The 21,209-nt window shown below is 38.7% G+C and overlaps 1 protein-coding gene across 12 annotated transcripts in view; it reads right to left on the bottom strand.

Moving 5' to 3' along the window:
• The window catches only part of TENM3 (teneurin transmembrane protein 3), a 1,324,874-nt gene that overhangs the window by 52,914 nt on the left and 1,250,751 nt on the right, over positions 1 to 21,209 (bottom strand). For all 12 annotated transcript variants that reach the window (XM_082237150.1, XM_082237146.1, XM_082237151.1 and 9 more), the window contains 5 exons: positions 13,494 to 13,520; positions 11,534 to 11,554; positions 10,475 to 10,621; positions 1,940 to 2,156; positions 233 to 352 (listed from right to left, as the gene is read on the bottom strand). In XM_082237150.1, coding sequence (XP_082093276.1) covers positions 233 to 352; positions 1,940 to 2,156; positions 10,475 to 10,621; positions 11,534 to 11,554; positions 13,494 to 13,520 — 532 coding nt within the window. The remainder of the gene's footprint in view (positions 1 to 232; positions 353 to 1,939; positions 2,157 to 10,474; positions 10,622 to 11,533; positions 11,555 to 13,493; positions 13,521 to 21,209) is intronic.

Here is a 21,209-nt window from a genome sequence, read left to right as displayed (position 1 = left end):
ATTATTATTGTGTAAAATGCCTTAAATTTATATCTTGCTCACAAACATATATACAATTTAAATTTGAAGATTCTTATTAAGTTTGTCAGAAGAAGCAGTAGCCCTTTTCGTGTGTGTGTGTGGACATAAACACACACACACACACACACACACACCTCAAAACAACTTTTGATGAAATAAGGCAAGTTAATTTTCTGTACTGCTATTTCAACATACGTGACATGAAACTTACATTCCATCTTGGCGAGTGATGGTGTACCCATAATCTGGATAATGTAAAAACGACACATTAACTCCAATGAGTGGTGTTCCATCTGCTGTCAATACTTGGCCCCTTATAACAGATGCAAGGCTGTAGGGAAAGGTACAAAATTACAGCATTTAATATTTTCTCAAACAAGTACTTCCATGCCAATGTACCAAAGTATAAACATCCTGTTAGTTCACAACGTTGTATACTGTGCAGCCACTGCCTTATTTCAAAACTCATTTGGATCTATAGTCTCTCTGAGATGGTTTCCGTGTACACCTAATTACTTACAGTGTGAATATGACAAACACTTGCATCATACAAATACAGTGGTAACTGATTGGTTTGTTGTCACATGTACACGCAGCAGCAGATCTGGGTTCACCTCTGTGTTCAGGATGAGAACAGAAATCGTGCTCCGGCGGCGCGGTAGCAGCGGGAGGCCCCATTAGCTAAAGTGGTGCTTCAGGTTAAGAACAGTTTCAGGTTAAGAACGAACCTCCGGAACGTATTAAGTACTTAACCCGAGGTACCACTGTACAGTAGAATCCTGGGCATGTTTATTTAGAATTCCCACTGAATTCCATGTGGCTTACTTCCTAGTAATGGTATTCAGAATTGAACTGCTGCATCTCGCTTGCTAACTCTGCAAACTTGAGCACCCTCACTTGGTGGTAGGTTTCAATGGGATCAAAATAACTTCCTTCTAAGCCAATGGCTGAAATCTGATAAATATAAGGAGCACCCTCAGTATGAAGCAGGATTTTTATTTTGTTTTGTTTTTTCAAACAAAAGCCTCCTGCGCTGCACTGTAAGAATCTTTTTTCAGTTCCATGAATTTTAAAAGCCGTTTATGATATGCTACAGTAGGAGGGAACTGCTGTTTGGATAGACCCCTACTACCGCGAACAATCTCTTGACTGCATATAAAGGAGCTCTCTGGATCACAACCAAAGCATTTTGGATCAGTGTGCAAAATTAATAAATTAGCAATGGTGTTTTAAAATTATAAACTCAAGGCTTTCCTTCTAAACAGCCTATCTTTTTGCACTTCCCTACGGAAAAGTGTTTTGCCAATTAATTTTTAGGCAATCTGTAAATCTGCGGGGGCTGCAAAGCACAGAATTTAAAGGAGTAATAAGGAACATTTGTGTTACAACTTTTAATCAACCGCTGTGCTCAACTACATTAATGCAGCTAAATTACTGCAGACACAGGAGTTCCAGAGTAAATCATCTACTTTCACTCAGTAAGGCACAGGACACCTGCTTTCAGTTACTAGCTTATTTTCAGGTATATAACCACTCTGCAAAGCACCAGGCAGGCAGCTTCTGCAATCATACTGTCATGCAGTTAACAGTTCTATTACATTAATTCATAATTTATATTATTTACTGAGCTCAGCTTTAAAAGTGCATCACTGTCTTCCCTTCTGAGGCGTTTTCATCACTTTGATACACTTCCAACTGTGCTAACCCAAATCAGCTGGGTCAATGAAGATTTATATAATCCTTAATGGAATGCCCTGTTAGAACTTAGACAGTACACAGTATAAAAAGCTATGTTAAAGCAGTATCACTGTCTGCCTGAAGTTTTGTACAAAATCAGCCATGCAGAGTCCCAAATTTTGTACTTTTCCAACTATCCTTGAAACAAAGTCTAGCAAAAGGAATAACAGAAAACCCTCACCTTTTATTGAAAGGGCTTTCCCCAGGAATGACATGGGAGCTGTCCGGTCCTATAAGAAAACTTATCCGATCGTAAAAGGATTTGGCAGCTTGCTGAGATGGTGACTGCTGGCTTTGGCTAATGATATCTTGTGGGTCCGGCAGTCCACGGCAGTAGGGCTGGTTTTGGCAGGAACTCTGCAAACAGCAGTCAGGATCCATGCAGTCAATTAATCCATCTACAGACAAAAAAGTTAGAAGAAAAGGAGCAATACTTCCTATTCATTTCCCCTAATGAGAAATTAAAGACAACAATCACATTCAGCAGTTTTCACAGTGTAAATAATAAGCAAAGATATTAGAAGTTTAGAAGTTATTTCAGGCCTTTCAGAGGAATAAAGGACAGATACTGTGCTAAGTAATAATCTGAAAGCAATGAAGAAGAGGGTCCATGTTGCAATTGTGGCATATATAAATTTGCATATTAAAGAAACTCGAGACAAAATAAATAAGAGAAATAGCACACACAAAACAGAACTGGATGAATATCTAAAAAGTGCATACAAAAACACAGTTATTATAAATATAATGCAAACATCACAACTGCATAACCACACCAAGGAAAGGCTGAAAACCAGTTTACTTTCCAAGTTAACATGTCAACTGTCAGAATCCTGCCTTTCAGGATCCTAAGCTATAAATCTGTGGCTCCTGTTGTAGTGTAAGACTATGCATCATAGCTGCACTAAAGTAGATGAGAAGACGCCACGCTGAATTTTGCAGGTTTATGAATGTGAACTGTTCCCAACCATATAAACAAGGGTGTGGGTGAGTTGCTCTTTCTGGAAACAGTCTACTCAAAGGCAGCCTTAATGATATTTTTTGGTTTGTTATTTTAAGGGCATGTCACTGGAATAGCCACTATACAAAAGCAGTTGTGTGTGTGTGTGTGTTCACGCGCATATATATATATATATACCCTCCCTGATCTAAGCATTAGGGCCAAAAACACCTCATGCATCCAGTGGAGATTCACAATGATGCCAACAGCTTACAAGTGATTATTTCTCCAGCTGCAATTCCCCCAAGAGGAAAATCTGATCCTTGATGTGATACATGAAGATATATGCATGCTCAGAATATGAAAATAATTAGCTGGCCTTGTCACTGCTGGTTCAAATTTAGAACCTTCAATGTTACTAAAAAGGTTTCTGAGAATAGCTGAAAGGTGCAAGATAGAGTAACTCTGTTGAAACTAAGCAAAGTCTAGACAGTGCCTTAAGGGGATAGTACCTAGGAACCCCAGGTATGTTATTCTAGGTAAGTTGGGAAACAATAAAGCATACTCCCCCCTTCGTCATATCACATGGTGAGAGAGAAAGACCACAACTCCCATCATGATTTACCACTGGCCAGGTTGTCTGGAGTTGAGCCCTAAAACATCTGGAGGGCAACACATTCAATACTGTCTTTCTGACTAGCAGTGGCTGTCGAGGGTTTCAGATAGAGGCTTTTCTCAGTGCTACCTAGTGAATGTGCTAGACTGTTGCCTTGCCTTGGTAATGGACTGGATGAGAGCCAACAAACTGAAGCTTAATCCAGATAAAACTGAGACACTGTTAGTGGACAGTTCCCTGGACCAGATGGATAGTAGGTGGCCTGTTCTTGACTGGGCTTACACTGCCTCTGAAGGAGCAGGATGTAGCTTGGAATACTTCTGGGTCCTTAGTGATGCGTTAGTACAAAGCAAACAAGTTCTAAAAGCCACAATGAAATTCAGATTTTATGCAGATGTTGGCACAGCAACAAAGTACCCACAATTTTTTGTGAATTGATACTGAGTACTGTTGCAATTTGAGAAGTTCAAAGTATACCAGATTTCAAATCACTGCAGAATTTCATTTCAATGCCAGCACAGATATAGCTAACACACATATTGCTGATTTATAAATATTAAATAATTTCCAAGGGGCCTTTAAAGTAGCTTTTATGTGAGGTTATTTGGTTTTCTAGAAAGAGAAGCAGGTAACTGCAGCTTGGCTGCTTCTTGGAGCATATTTAAAGCATTTGAGCTGCAAGTCAGCTTTAAATATTTAAGAACATTTATGAAGATGGATTCTTTTTCCTTTAGAAGAAAGGCTACATTGCTACAAGCAGAGGTAATTTCAGCTGCTCTTTCAGCTGAATATATATATATATGAGAACACAATATATGTTCAGCAAATTGAATCTTAATGCAAATCAGTTAATGATGAATACCAGCTTATATAACATAACATAGTGAATACAAACCTGCGTATTTCACACATATGCACAACATATTTAAATACAGAGGTGAATCCCCATTTACGTGGGGATTAGATTCTGAACCCCCTCGCAAGTCAATGAAAATACATACAATGGGGAATACCATGGAGAGTCCTAGTAGCTTACGAGGAGACCCACCCCAGAGCCCAAAGAGGACGTGTGGGGTAGCGCAGCAGCCATTTCCCTGTGCATCAGCTGAGCAAGCCCCGCTGCCCCTCCAGCTCGCACTGAGACCCTCCCCAGAGCCCAGAGGACATCCTCTTCAGTGGCGTAGCGTGGCGGTGCAGGGGGGGCCGGCCACACAGGGCGCAACATCGGGGGGGGGGCGCTTGCACTCGCAGCTCTCTGCCCCTACCTGGCTCACGCCACTGATCCTCTTCAGGCTCTGGTGAGGGTCTCCTTGTTAGCCAGAGGCTTGTGGAGGCTGCTCAGCTAATGCATGGAAAAGCTTCCCAGTGCATCAGCTGAGCAGCTCAATGAAGCTACCCCTCTAGCTCATGTGACCAGCTCAGCTGATGTGCAGGGAAGAAGCTTTCCCATGCGTCAGCTGTGCAAGCTCTGCTGCCCCTCAGCTCCTTTTATTATTTCCTACCAGTCTGCTTATTTCTGATTCTCAAATGATCTTTTTTCTGTTCTACATTTTCCTATCTATCATCTTCTAAAAATGATACAACCTGCTTCTCAGTGCACTGAAAAATGAAAGGAAATATGAAATTGACCTGAAATCGGTAAAATGTAATTTTTTATTTTTTTTGCTTCTATGTCCTATATTTCTCTTATCTTGTGTGTCTATCTTCTTGTCTTGGTAGCAATTATTTTGATACAAGTTCTATTTATCACTTAATATCTATACATCACTTAGCACAATAACCTTACTGTTTTGTTAGTTTTTAGCCACCACTAAATTAAATGCCATTGAGGGAAACATGATTAATTAGCTAGATCTTAAACTTTACACTGTGACCACAATCCAAAGAGATTAGTAGTATGTGCACAAAATAGCACACATGCGTCTATCCCCCTCCTTCAATTTCCTTTTCATCATATCCCCAAATTACCTTTACAACAACTACAAATTATTGCTAATTATGTATTTATTTACACACATCAAAATGTGTGCTTTGGCTCAGCATTCATAACTCATTTTCCATCTTTCTGGGCTACTTCATTTGTTAAACTGCATGAACATCTAGTGACAGAAGGGTAACACACTATCTTCTTCCAGAAGAATATGTATGGAGTCCAGAATGTAAACACTTCTGGTGACTTTGCCAACATGTATATTTTCTGCTTAGAAAACATGTTCATTATCTGCTTTCCTGTATGTTCACATCTTAAGATACAGGTGAGATTGCCATTTATGTCTTGCAAATGCAGTTTGAGAAATGATGCTTGCTCTTCTCAAAGTATTTTGAAACTTTACAAATATTAACCTATTGACATATTTTGTGTTGTCTGTCACTAATTAAGATAAATGCATTTATGATTTTCTTCAAAATGTATTCTCTTAAAAATAACAGAGTAATAGATAAATGCCTTGTCAATCTGGGCTTAAACCAATTTATGTTAGTATCAGTATATTAATTGTTAAAAACTCTATATTGGCAATAGGTGCTTTTGGGGGCTTTGCTCTGTTTGCTCTATGTTGTCCTGCAGGCAATATTTAGCACAGTTGCCATAGAGGAATGCTCGAATTTAGTCATTCATCTTTGTTACTTTATAAATAGCAAATGTACATCTGGCATGTAGACTGCAGGTCATAAAACTGTTTGAGATTGACATCTTCTGAACTAATCAGCTGGAAATGCATTTTTACAAGCCTCCCCACTCACATCAATCAGGAAAAGAATCTCATTTTCACCAGTCAAGATACAGGGACACACTGTTTGTTATTTTTCTATGAAGTTTATCAGCTACTTGCCCAAGCAAGTGACGGATGGTTATGAATCTGGCTCCTTCTAACTTGCAAAAACATTTTTCATTCTCTCTCTCTCTCTCTCTCTCTCTGTATTTATACAGCTAGTTCATTTTACCAAGTATTCTATTGCCCCATGTGTAAAATAGCAAAGGTGAAATCCCTTTACCAAATAATCAGTCTATTGTAGTTGGGACCAAAAACTGCACCTGTCTCTTATGGTTCAACAACAACAATCTTTGTTTGAATTAAGAAAGAAATTGAAAGAAAATCACAGAATGTTGAAGTCCACTAAATTATCATTATAGTACTAGAAGATAGTCTTGCATTTAGAATATCTCAACCCATAGGGCTAAGTCCAACCTGTCAACAAAAATCTAAACTATGGGCTTTTATAAAAATTCTAATTATATCAGTTTGCTCCCATATAAACACATGGTTCATCTTGATTATTGTATGCACTTTTGATCTTCATATTTCAAACAGGCTATAACTAGAAACTGTGAAGAGAAAAAGTACAAAATAATCAGAGGCTATACAAAGCCTTTCAAGTACACGAAGGAAAATATTAAACCTCTTCTGCTAAGGAAGGTGTAACTAAAGAATAACAACTGAAGCATATATAGAATCTTGAGATTTTAAAAATTAAGAAAGGTATCTATGTTCCTTTTTATATTTTGGAGGGAAGTCAATGACATCCAAAGGTAGCAGCTTTCACTAAGAAAGCGTAATTTGTCATATGTCATGCAGACTCCCTACTAGATGCTTGAATTTATATACAGGTGTGTGTGCAGACCTATTCAGACAATCATATATTGGCTTAGTAAGCTAAGATATGCATGCAGCTCCACCCCCCCCCCCCCATGCATGCAGCCTCTTTGTTCAAGTCACAAAGAAAAACTCAAAATTAACCAGGTACAAGGCAAGAAGCAACTTTAAACAATTAAACCTGGCTTGTTCTTCAGCTGGTAACCAGATTCCCAGTTTTGATAAAAAGGGAAACTATGCTTATTATAGTGTTCCTGCTTTAATTGTGGCCTGCATGAAAGAGGGAGCAATGGGGCAGCATGTGCAAAGCATAAGGCTTATGCAATTCTTGGTATAATCAACCAAACATGGCCAATCTCATGGTGGATTTGCAATACCAAGAAGCTGGAGGCACAAGAATGCACTAGGTTTCTAATAAATGACCAGAGGCTTGGAATGATGCTTGGGATATTTGTTTTTGAAAAAGGCAACTGAAACATTTGCTCACTCGCTATATTGGGCTGGGTAGACCTAATCAGAAACCCAACAAAGCTGTTCAGTTTTTTATGTTGGCAGAAATAGACACTGAAGCTACAATCCAAACCCCCAGGCAGTAGAGGGCTTATCTGAGCAGGATGGCCACTTCCATATCCATAGTCCCACCACTCATACTGCTCAGAGCAAAAATGGGGAGTCAGGTAAAAATGGATTATTTTGCCATGCCATCTCCCAGGCTGCTGAATCAAAGAACCCAGATAGGACCTGTTGCCACCACAAGTTATAAAACAACAAGAATCCAGAAAGAAAAAAAGTGAACCTCCAAACTAAACACATCCCATTAGTCTTGCAAGGCTAGGATGGCAAATTTTTGGAAGACAAAAATATGGCCCAGGGGTCAGCATCTTGGGATCCAATCTGTTGAATCAGATTCAGCACCCAGTGGTAGAATGGGACTAGAGCACACATGGAAGTACTTCACTCATCTCATGTGGCAAGTGACTGCACATGCGGAAAACTCTCCTGCCACTAAGAAGCACATCTATATACACTATCAGGACAGATTAATCTAAAATAATATAGACCACAACTGGGCTGAAAACGAAAAGTAGCAACCAAAAGGAAATAATTCAGTTGAATGAGTGTAGAGGCAAAATACATCGCTGCAATTCTACATCACAATTCTACACCACATTATTAAGGAACTGAGCATTTCGAAGTTATTCTCATAAAGGTTTACAGATATGTAGATAAGCATACAATCTGAAATTCAATCAGTGAAACCACAACAGAAAACTCAAAACCATGCAAAGTACTGTAGGTCAGTCAGTGAAATTAGCCATAGCAACAAATGTGACCCTATAGCAAGTAACTCAAAACATGGGCTGTGTTTCAATACAAGTCAAGTCACACTGTACATGGCACTGTAAACTGAACTGAGCATCTAGAAAGCATTTCCCTTGCGTACATGAACAGCTTCTCTCATGCCCACCCACATAGGCTAGAAATACCATCCCATCTGGCTGCTACTACCTGCTACTCAAATCAGATGCTTTTAGAGGAAACTGATTTTCTAGATCCATTTCAGTTAAGGTTTAGGCCTGGTTTTGACACAGAAACGGCTTTGGTCGCCCTGTATGATGACCTCTGTCAGGAGAGAGACAGGGGAAATGTGTGCCTGTTAATGACCCCCAGCTTCAAAGTCCCCTCCCCTGCAGGATTACAGTGGTACCTCGGGTTACATATGCTTCAGGTTACAGACTCCGCTAACCCAGAAATAGTACCTTGGGTTAAGAACTTTGCTTCAGGATGAGAACAGAAATCGTGCTCCGGCAGCACGGTGGCAGCAGGAGGCCCCATTAGCTAAAGTGGTGCTTCAGGTTAAGAACATTTTCAGGTTAAGAACGGACCTCCGGAATGAATTAAGTACTTAAACCGAGGCACCACTGTATTTTCAAGCAAACGGAGATTGTGCCTGCATGAAACCAACCTCTCTTCCATCCTTTACATGTTTCTTCAGGTTCTGGGAGACAAGGGGGAAGGGCAGCTTGCTGCAGCAAGGAGACACCTATGACTCTTCACTAGTAGGACTCATCTCTGCCTCTTGGCCTCCTTCCTCCTTCCTCTTCTGCTTCAGCTTCTGCCTCTGATTCTGGACTTCTCTCCACCACAGGTGCTCCCAAGTCACTAAGCCCCGTTAACTCTTCAGCTTCTAACACTTCCGCTTCTTCCTCTGACCACTCATTGTTTCCCCACCACCAATCCCCACCTTCTTCCCTTGTGGCTTCCCCAGCTGGTTCCTCCCATCATCCCTCTCTGTCCAACCACTCCATGACATATAGCCTAACTTCTGTTGTTTATGCTCTGGTAACATCTAGGCTAGATTAATGGAATGCATTATACATAGGGCTGCATCTGAAGACGGTTTGGAAACCAACTGCATTAGCTACCAATTAGTTTCCGGGCTCAATTCAAAGTGCTGGTTTTGACCCATAAAGCCTCAAACAGCTCATGACCGCAATACCTCAAGGACCACCTCTACCCATATGAACTGCCCCTGCCCCTGCAATAATAATCTGACACCCTTCTTTGTGTGCCTCCTCCATGAGAGGTTCGATGGGTGGCAACAAGCCTTTTCTGTAGTGGATCTCCATGTGTGGAATGCTCTCCCCAGGGAGGCTCGCCTGGAGCCATCATTACATATATTTAGGTGCCAGGCAAAAATATTTCTCTTCAACCAGACCTTTGGCTGATTAACATTCCATGGCCTTTTAAATGTGTTTGTGGGAGGGGGGTGCCATATGTAAGCTACCTTGAGCATGGTTTGAACTGTGGAAAGGTAGCATAGAAATAAAAATATGTATTTATGTATGATTGCAAGGACAGAAGACAGAAAGGCAAAAGGTACTGTGAGGAACTGGAAATGGGAGGTACATCGAAGATGATTTTTTTAGAGTGGAAAATAGGGCTGGGGGAAAGTGGAGATAAAGTAGTAGGCATTGATGGAAGGCAGCGGAAGGTGTGGCAATGTTGCTGTAGTTGCTAAAAATTATTCTGGAAGGCCTTCAATAACGAGCTATAAGAACAACACAGGAATGAGTCAAAGCTGAGATCAGATAAGGAACAGTTGTGCTAGTAAGAAGCTTGGTGGGATTAGAATGTTGCTGACAATGGATCTTTTAAAAATGTGAAGTTTTTACTAAATTATTTCTCAACATCTGTACCTCTTGAAAAACTTTCCCGAATGTGGATGTCACAACTATTCACTTTGGGCATGTGTGCAGCTTTATTATAAAGCTCTCTGAATTACAGTATTATTTTTGCCCTTAGATAAAATACTACCACTTGGAACTTAATGCTCACTAATGGATTTCGATGTACACATTTTGCCTGCTGTAACCATCTCTTAAGGATTTGATAGCATACTAAATGAAGGCAATAAATGTTGTAGCACATTCCTGCATGTATCTCATCACAGGTAGTAAAAGCTCTGTATCATTCTCACAGCAGTATTTTTTTCACCTGATTGGGAAGCCGATAATTTTACAATTTTTTTTTAGCAGTGCAGGAATTTCACTCTGCATCTCCTACCTCCTTCATTGTCCTTGCTATCAGTACATAAAGTTTCCATGGCGACATCACATCCTGCTCCCCTCCATCCTGGCTGACAAACACAATGCCAGCCATTTTGGTCCAGAGTACATCTTCCATTGCTATTACACAAGCCAGGGCATCCCTCTGTCAAAACAGACAAAAAAAAAATGACACTGCATGTGATTTAGCTATTACAACAATTTAAAATCTAATCAAAATACGAACAGGGGACACTTACTGGGAACAGGCCTTCAGAACAGCACAAATACTGTAATTGCACATGGAGAGTAGCAGCAACATTACCTGGGATTCTAATTCTTAACTAAGTGGCATCTTTGATTGGTCTGACACTTGAGACACCACTTACCTGTGCAGGCAGGAAATATATCCAAGAAACCTCTAAATACCTGCAGGCCAGACAAAATTATGTTTTCATGTTCTTTATCAGAGTAGCAGGCAATATGACCATAACATAGTACACAACACAGCCTCTAGGCAAAACGATAGGGGTTCTGCATTTATAGAGGAAATAATTATTTGATGTATATGCGTTGCTGGTTACTTGATGGTATAGATTTCGTTAAGCTCCTTGTTATTTTAAATAAATCCTTGGAAATTTCAAAGTAGCTGTGCCACTCTGCTTTCAACAATGTTAATTTTATCTGGTCTCAAGAGTTGCCATGTGTTCATGTGAAATTACAGTGCATTAAATAATTGCACAAAGTATAGGTCAGTTTCAGTGACTATACTTTATGCCGAAAGTACATTCCTTTTCACAGAATAAGCAAAGCCCAGGAAATAGTGAAGCAGCTTAGCATCTATTCTAACAAACATTAGGATTCAGGCTGCATACGGATGGGACAGGACCGACAGGATTTCCAACTAAATGTAATAGCTGTGCGTATTTGATTACTTAGGACGGACAAAATGAAATACCATAAGGACCACAATAAAACATTGATAGACTGAACAAAAACACGGTAGTGACGTGCTTCAAGACAGATAGCGGAGAGTGATTCTTTTGTGACAATCTCCCTAAGGCTTTTGTGCTGTTACCTTTATATCCTATCTTGTCTGCTTTTATGGCCAAGGAGGGAAAATTTGGGAAACAATTAAAATTATTTAATATATCCAAAATCTATTACTTTTTTTTCATCTAACAGTACATCAAAAACAGTATCTGTCACTTCCTACTGATGGAAAAACTGGCATGCAGCCAACATGACCTGTATGAGAATGACAACAGTATATATCTATATAGATATATAGAGATATAGATATATAGATATATAAATGTATATATATGTAGAATTCTAGTATTCCTTATCTATGACTGCGGTAAGACATTCACATAAGCAAGTACAGAAGCAGAACTATGATCAGTGGCTACAAGTCAGGTATTTTAGGACAAAGCAGTTATTTCTAACTCTATACAGCATGTAATATAACTTGTGCCACTACCTTATTAAGTTGTATCTGTTTAGTGTCTCTGGGAACTAGCCTAGTGTGCTGTTTCTGTTGATTCACACATGTGCTTGAAACCATCTTTTTTTTGCTAGGAATCCTTAAATAATTATTAACGTGCTTCTTTCTCCACTTACGCAGCACAAATGAAACAATCATTCTAAGGCCGTTATTGCCTCTAGCAAAAATTAGTACTTACAGATGGAAGGGAATAATAGTAGCGTCTCATGACAAGGTATGATGAAGCTATAGTTATGGATATCATGTCATCATGCCAGGCTGAGATTAGATTTGGCTGCCAGTTTTTCTTTAGGTACTATTTGCCATCTGCACTTTTCAATTGTGTGTGCAGAAGGTAAATTTTTTGCTTCTGAAATGTTTTTCTTCCACTGTGGTTACAGAGGACACACAGCTTTATCTGTCCTACTGGCAAAGAATTACAGAAAACAATTGAATGCACTCAAGAGTGATTATACGAAAGCCTGGATTCTGCCATGAATATTGCCATACTCTAATGAAAAAGCACAAATAAGGAAGAGAAGAAAGGCAATCTGGAAAAAAGGGGAGTACTTGTGATAATTAAACAAAAACACATTTCTTTTACCACAACTGAAGATATGAGAACGTTCGCTGTTTAGTGGTACATGCTCAATGAAGAGTTGGCTAAATCAACTTTTCCATTGCAATCCAAAACTACGAAGTATAATTATTTGATTTCACACAGATTTTCTTAGTAAATGGCAATAAAATATTTTAACATATAAGCTTATTTTTAAAAAGCTTATAAACATTTTTTTAAAAATAAAATAAAAGCAACTACGCAGCTTTCATAAATTTAAGCAGCTTGTCAGCTGCAATGGCCAGCATCCAAAGCAGCACACATGATGTTCTGATTGCACATGGCACAAAGCCATCAAGGTCCTGACAAGGACCCAGTGAGGAACAATAGGAAGGCACAGCGGTGTTTTTCACCCATATATGGACTCATATCAAACTAAGTTCTACCCAAAGTAGACCCACTGTCTAGAAATTTCAATGGGTCTACTCTGAGTAGGTCTACATGGGATACCACCCATGGTGTGACATGGATCCTGGCCAATGGCACCACTGGCTTCTTTTACACACATATCTCTATTGCAATGTATCCTTGAAGCTATGACATTTTCTCATCCTGTGACTAACATTTCATTTTTTTCTTATCGTATAGGACGACTAGGAGATTCCTTCAAGCAACAAAAGCTAGAAGGCTTTAAAAAAACCACAAACAGCAGATGCACAGCTATCTTCAGTTTTTGATATCATCAAAGCTAATCCATTTATACAGGATATAGTGAAACTTACAAAGTGCTTAGTAAAAATGTTAACAGGTGACAAAAAACATTAAAAGTCTTTATCTCTTAAATCCAAGGAACATGGAAAGTAACATGAATGAAATTTATAATTCATGGAGTACATATAAAATACGTTGCACTTGCCAAGTCTAGTGGAATGGTTGCTATAATATACACAGAGATACATGGAAGCATGTCAAGGAAGAGCAAATATACAGTACCTTTAACTATCTTATCCAAATAGTGAGCTTGAGAATTAAAAAGAAAAAAGAGAACAGACAGACGTTTCAGAAGAGTAATGTAGGAAAGGAATTGTTCAGAATTTACACAGAGAAAGAGCAGTGATTTGCTGAAATGAGATCTCACATTGCATAGAAAGTTTCTCAGTGTTTAAAAATGTAAATGATTATCTCTACAGCAAAATATACAGTCATCATTTGATTAAACACAGCATTTTAAAAATGCATTTTCAGACTAAAAAACCAACACATTTCAAACTCTACAGTTTACTTTATAGCTGTTTTTGTTATGCCTAATCTTTTATGTAGAGCAAACCTAACCAAAGTCATAATTTTTTTTGATTTTCAGTTCATGTTAAAGCAGTTACGTAACACATGAGCTTTACAGCTTGGCCAAACTCAAGAACCATATATTTGATTTCCAAGTTGTGTACAGTTCAGACATTCTGGACAGAAAAAGTACTGTATTTTAATTTTGTCCTGCATTATCACTACTTCAAAAAAGAAACAATATACTTCTGCAATCCACTTATTTGTCTCAGCGCACTTAGGCAATTATGCAAAACACAGAACTATATTATTTTATTGAAAGCAGCGGTACCTAGCAATGCAGAAGAAATTAACAGATGCTTTCAAATTTGAGAGTGAAACAAGGTTACAGATACATATATACAACATAGCATGTAACATATAAAATAAGAGAAAGTCTATTTGTTTTTTTCCACAGGTAGCTGTCATTTCAAGAAATGGTTGGCTGCTGTTTTTTAAAGACAGGGCAGTGGTTAAATAATACTTGCTTAATGTTTAACACTGCAACTTACTTACACACCATGTGCCTTATTTTCTAGTCACTTACTGTAGGCTAAGTTCAATATAAGTGTGACCGGTACATTATGTATTGTATTGCACTGTTTTGCTTAAATATGCTATAAAGCACCTAGAATCACTGATGGAGTATATCAATTGTCAATCAATCAAAACAAACAAACCAACAAAAAGCAAACAATATGTGACTAGCTTATTTACTCCCAACTTGCAGTGGCAACAGCCTAGCCTAGCATGTATCAACTGATCTACGAAGGTAGTTTCATTGAAACACTTACCAAATGTAGCTTTAATCAGCACGTGTGAATTCACTCTAAGATCATATCAGTGAAGCTGAACCTGGTTTGCCCTTTTTGTAAGAGTCATTAGTGACATTATGCAGGATGAGATGGTGGACTGAATTGGTGCCATTCCAGTCTGTACTCTTTCTGACTGCCTATTTTTCGATGCACCATGGAGAATGCTACTGCTTGGTGCATCCCTGGAATCTTAACTTGATGAGCAAATCTCTTAAAGATTATAGAATCATAGAATCATAGAGTTGGAAGAGACCACAAGGGCCATCGAGTCCAGCCCCCTGCCAAGCAGGAAACAAAATTACGATGGGATATTCAAGTGTGATAGGCACAAACATAGATTTCTGTAAGTGATGATCAGCAATGGGAACTGAGCACAAAAGGCAGACATTGAAGCACTGGTGAAATGTAGTTGGTGACTCACTTCTTTTAGGAGACAAGTTGGCATCTTACTAGATCAAAGCTTTCCAAACTGTGTGTCGTGACACCTTAGTGTGTCTGCTGCAGTGTGTAGGTGTGTGGCATGAATGCTGCCTACGCTCCTCCTTGGGCTGGAAAGTAGTTAGTTTACCCTCTGGTTTACTAGCAAAACTGAATTACTGTGTTGTGAAATGATGTGTGTCTAAAAAGTTTGTCACCAGCATGAAAAGTCTGGAAAGCTTTGTACTAGTAGCTAGATGATGCTGGCAGGAAGCACACCTGGCCATTGCTTCCAATTGGTACAAAGCAATAAAAACAGAAATATTCCCAGATTTTTTGTTGCAGCAGATAAACATGGCTACCCCTGTGCAATTTACAATAGCTACATGCAGAATGAAAGATTTGAACCAGACTATACGGAAAGATAAAAGTTATGTGTCATGTACATCTGTACTGATGGCTCCATGTGTCCATACCATTAGTGGCTCAGTGTATGCACTGAATAGGAAGAAAGAATTAAATGGAATTGTAGAGGACCCAGTGTGGAACATAGGGATGTCTGTAGGCAAGACACAGAAAGGATAAGTGAAAAAGGAAGCCATACATTTGGGAGGTGAATTTAAGGAAAGATGTGGGAAGGTGGAAGGGAGGAGAAAAACAGCATGGGCACTTCCAGGAGGGTGTTCATTAGGGAATGAGTTTTCATGCACACAAATTTTTCAGTGGTCACATGATGTCACTGGTGTATCATTTCATTTAGATTTATCTTTTCCACAGAAAATCTAGTACAGTAAGTTAAAAGAACCTGTTGTGAACAACCTGCGTGTGTGAGATATCTGAGCAGTCTGTTGGCAATATTAAGTCCCCCATTGGGAAACATCCTAAGTATAGAGGTGGCTTGCTGAAGGGAATATGTGAAATGGAAGCCTAGGGTGGGATTTAACGGGGGAATCTTACAGCATTTATAGAGCTAACTGGTGAGTAGGTAACAGAGAGAAGTATCTGGACTGGAGAAAAGGTTAGGTTACAGGAGGTGGAAGGAGAAGATGTGTAAGAAAAGTCATTAAGTTGTGTTTGAAGACAATGGTACAAAAGGGTTGGAAGGAGTGTGATGGGAGATGGGGGATAAAGACTAGACAGGAAGATAATACGATGCTATCATCATCATCTGCCAATTGGCTTCTCTCTCCTCATTTTCCATGCCTAGGGTCTGTCAGGAGCTCCAGTATAAGAAATGGGGGAGAGGAAATGAAAACCATGGCCAAAGGCATTGCAACCAATATTCCAAAACTTACTCTTTGCTCAGAGCAGACCCTCTGAAATATACCTAATTTAGTCGTGTTCATTAATATCAGTAGGTCTATTCTGAGTAAAGCATAGTTGAATACCACCCTTACAATAATTAACATAAATTTGGTGGAAGTATAAATATAGTTAATACTGTACATAAATAACAGCTCCATACCAAAATAAATACTCAGAGAATAGAAGGGCAAAATTAGGCTTGGTGCGTAACAAACTTGAATCCCATTTATTTCCCGAGAAAAATGATGTTTGTGGGAGGGTGATGTGCAATGGAAAAGAGACAGAGCACAGCACTTACCCCTTTTTTGAAGTTAAACACATTTCTGTAACTCTGGTGGGGAAATAACTCAAGGTAGTTTGATATGGAGCTGAGAAGCAGGCAGAGAAAGGATTATGTAGTGCCTGTTACTTCTCCACTCTGTATCATTTCCTCCTGGATGAAATTTTACTATAAAATTCCAAATTTCACTATAAAAATATAGTTGCTTTCCTGGCAAAAACTCAGACCTTCAAAAAATATGAGCCTGCCTCCCCCCCCCAACACCCCTGAGCCTCACAGCTTCTTAAGAAAATCTCTCAGATGACAATGGTGGAAATAAGACAAATTTTGAATTATATAATTTGTTGGCTTAGTACTATTAAGAAATTTGACAATAACTGTGGGAGGGCATGGTGGGAATACATTAGGATTCACATAAGATAAAAGATTTCTAATAGCTTCTGTAATCAACTAACGTAAGAAACATCAACAAACTGCAGAGTGAAAACAAGCATAGCAACAAGAAGAAAAATTATTCATCTCCATTGTAATTTCTCCAGCAATAAACTATTAAAGCTAGCAGGAAAATTCCCATTTACTATTATGTTTTTTTTTAACAACAGGTCTTAATGCAGGCTTTCTAAAATTTAATGCTTTTCATTAGTCTTCCATTAGAGATATAAGTAGGTATCCCCCTTAGATTATTCATATGCTAGCTCCTGTAGATATGACAGAATAGCTACAGCCTGCAAAAAAGTATATATTAAATCCATTTATTCCAATCATCTCCTGTTTAAATCAGCATGAACAGCATGCTCAGTGATTTGATGTTCCTTAATTGGTACTCACTGCACTGTTTTATTACTGATTACCCTGTCATAAAGGATTATAGCAGTGACATAATTTTCAATGCAGTATAACAAATTCATATTCATATTAGTTTATTCATGCCCTTTACGAGATATTTTCACTTACCATGATCTTTCTTGTCTAGGGCTAGAATAAAAAAGAAAAATACTATCCTGTTTTGCGCACAGCTTTTCAACATGACTGTAAGCTAAGATGTCATGCTAGGGGTAAAATAATTGACCCGGTATTAAAAATGCCTTCCTACTACTTAAAATGGAATTTAAATAAAACTTGCAGGCAAAGCTGAGACACAAATTCCAATGGCTAATTCCATGAAACACAAGCTGGTGAATTCATACTCAGATTTGGGCACAATGACTGATGCACTGGAGAAATTTCATAATTTGTAGCCTTGAAAACTTACAAAGGTTGTTATGCTCACTGTGCTATGAATATTCTTGGTGATGTTTTGGCAGTAGTTATCACCAGATGTAATTTAGCACCAGAAACCCACTGCATGATACAGGATTGGGTAGAGAAGGAACAAGTAGCGGGAGACTCCTAAGTATATTTCAGCTACCTAAGAGTCACTTAAGGTCCCACCTCTCTAATATTTGAAATTGAATTTCCTCCTTTGGTTCCAAAGGGGACCCAAACCCTTATCCTGGTCCTCAGAAACACCCCACCCCCCACCCCAAACCACTCTAACATATTTTGCTCTACCAATATCAGAGCTCCAACATTGCTAGGGCCACAGAAGTTGCTACAGAGGTGGAGAGGGAACTATATTGGGTCTCCAATACTGGAGTTATCTGCATGATGTATTCTGTGACCCCAGGTCAAAGGATTGCAGACACAGAGATTACTCTTAGAGATGGATTTTAGTGCTAACTAGGAAATACAGTCATACCTTGGAAGTCGAATGGAATTCGTTCTGGAAGTCTGATTGGCTGCAGGAGCATCCTGCAAGCCAATCGGAAGTCACACTGGACATTCGGCTTCTGAAAATCGTTCAAAAACTGGAACACTCACTTCCAGGTTTTGATTGTTCGGGAGCTGAATTGTTCGGGAGCCAAGGTATGGCTGTAAATGATTAGGAAGTGTGGTGGTAAGGATTTTGCTTTGCGACTGAAGGCAAATAGGCCAGCAAAGCTGTTTAAGGCTTGAGCATTAGTTTTGTGATGAAGCATTAAATAAACCATTATTGAGAATTAATTACTATATTTCCTTTAACCTTGTAGTAGCCTTACAATTAATGCCATTTGGGACTTTACCAGAAAGGATGGAGGCAGTCTCCTTGTGACATTTCTACTTAATGCCCAAAGAGTCATGAAACCAATTATCATAAAGGAAGGAAAAGAAAGAAAATAAGTCAAGCTTTCTTCAAAAGAAACGTAACGACCTGCTTAAATTGGTGTGGACATCCATGAACATGTTTTTCCAGTGCAATCTGCGTGAATGTTAAAACATTCAGAAAACTAGGAAGCTGATATCAGTATACCCTAACATGACTGCAGAGTCACTCTGTGGTAGAAAAATGTGCAAGCATGTAGCAGTAGCTAGGCTTAGTTATGCGATCTTTCATAACCTCCACGCAGGCCTGAATTGAAACTATTTGTCTACATTAATTGTAATTAGTGTCACATTGCTGCAAATTCAGTCACATAATATGTTCAGTTTCACATGCAATACCTAATATTTTCAGAATTGACAGATGGTATTTCTGTTTTCCCAAGTCTTCTCTTTTATTATCAAAATACTGTCATTTTCTGAAGTGTTCAAAGTTCTGTGCTGACAGAGGCCTTTATTTCTTCCCACAGAGAATGCTTACTCTTCACTTTCTAATTCTGCAGAAGTAAGAATAATTCTGAATTTGAACCTACAATTGTAATAGATTGCACTTTTTCTTGCATAGCTTGTAGAGTGCCAGACCAGCTGTATTCTTTGAACATTTTGTCCTCTCGTATATCTATCAATTTCCTGTGCAATGGCTGCTACTAACTTCAATGTGTTCACAGCACGTCTGCAATTTTAAAACTTACAAACTTCCTTCGTGCAGGCTTTTTTTTTAAAAAAAAACTACTTGTGTAAAGTTCTATGTTCCCCATTTAAATCTGGTAAGAGCATTTATGTTTTTATTGTAACATTTCAAATAGGATTAGAGTAGACTTTGGACTACTTAACTGCTAATTAGCTATCAGCATGAAGGCAGCTAAGTGCTATTTATGTGCCTTGTTAAAACCATGTAAAATCATATATGTACATGGTTCCATGGCACAGAATGCCTGTCTTATTTATAGTGCCATTTAAAACAAGCTTTTAAAATCTCGCCATTACTCACACCATTTTTTGATGTTAACATGCAGGAGAACAAACTTCCAGCAGCTTCATCTAGCAAGATATATCTAGTAACAAACAATAGGCTGCTTGAGAAGCTACAGGTTCTGTTGCATTAGGCCTGAACCAGCAGTAGCTCACTATTCTAAAGTCTGTGCTTTCAGTTTCAGATAGTCTTCCCCGGAGCCATAACCTTTAAAAAGCCCCCTAGTCACCCGGCTTTGCCTTCTTGCCCCACAGACTTGACAAGTACACAATCTCTGTACTTCCATGAGCCCAACAATTCAGTACAAATAATCCTGACTTTGCCTCCCAATTGATGGGAGGCGCAAAAAACAGGATTCAAGTAATCCAGACTAGTCTGCTACTAGATGTCTCCAACTGCTTTCTGCCTAGCTCCACAAATCCAAAGGTCAATTCATTCTAAACAGCTTAGCCTTCTTGTAGGAAACAGAGAACTCAGGGAAGTCCCAGTTAACTATTCATGTCTCCTTAAGTTGGTTTTCCTCATACGCTGAGATGCATTCCACTAATGATATGCTTATTGCCCCCATCCATTTGAGACTAGGTTAAAATATACATGTCTCCCAGCCAGGTTAAAATATCACCAACGCCTAACTCCATCTCTTCTCTGAATGCTTAATGGCGTACACTCACATTTATACCACTTACTTTGAACCACATGAATATGTATATAAATATTAATTTTGGACAGAACGATCATTGTTTCCACACCATAACAATTAAACAGCTGTAATGCCTCTCGTGAGTTAAGTGTTTGAGCTGCAGGCAAGTTCTTTAAACAGATGGTCTTACTCACCCATATTTAACGTTACAGATTTATTTCAAAAGGGCTGTTGACAAATCAGAATGCAGCAGAATTTTAATGCAGGTTTTCTAATTTGCAATGTAAATTACCTAACAATAATAATGCGTATAGAAAGAAAAAAATTATGAAGCTTTTTAATTGGAGCCACTAATAAAACACTTGAATATAGTAGATTCCTACCAATGTAATTATTTGCTAATTCCATTCGACTAAATGCGTTTAATGGCAAAGCAGCTGGTGAAGCATTCACTTTTATAGTGTTCCTATCACAGTTATTTAATTTACCCAAGATAAGTGTCAGCTAAATTGCAAAAACAATAGCCTATCGCTAACAATCTCCCTTCCAACTTTACACTCTTGCTCAGTTGGGTGTGAATCAATGCAACTTACATGGACCTAAAGTTAAGCACACAACTCTGCATTTAGTTATAAGCTGATCTCATTGATACTTCATCACATGTCCAATTGCATCCTATAATTATTTTAGAAAGAGAACTTAATTTACTTTATTCTGAAATAGTCAGGGCTGGTCCACCCATTAGCCACAGTGAGACCTTTGTCTCAGGCAGATGGAGAGG

This window comes from Podarcis vaucheri, assembly GCF_965113315.1.
Source record: "Podarcis vaucheri genome assembly, chromosome: 9".
Lineage (NCBI taxonomy): Eukaryota > Metazoa > Chordata > Lepidosauria > Squamata > Lacertidae > Podarcis > Podarcis vaucheri.
Note: the sequence above shows the minus strand (reverse complement) of the source record. Positions and strands in the feature narration are given on the sequence as shown.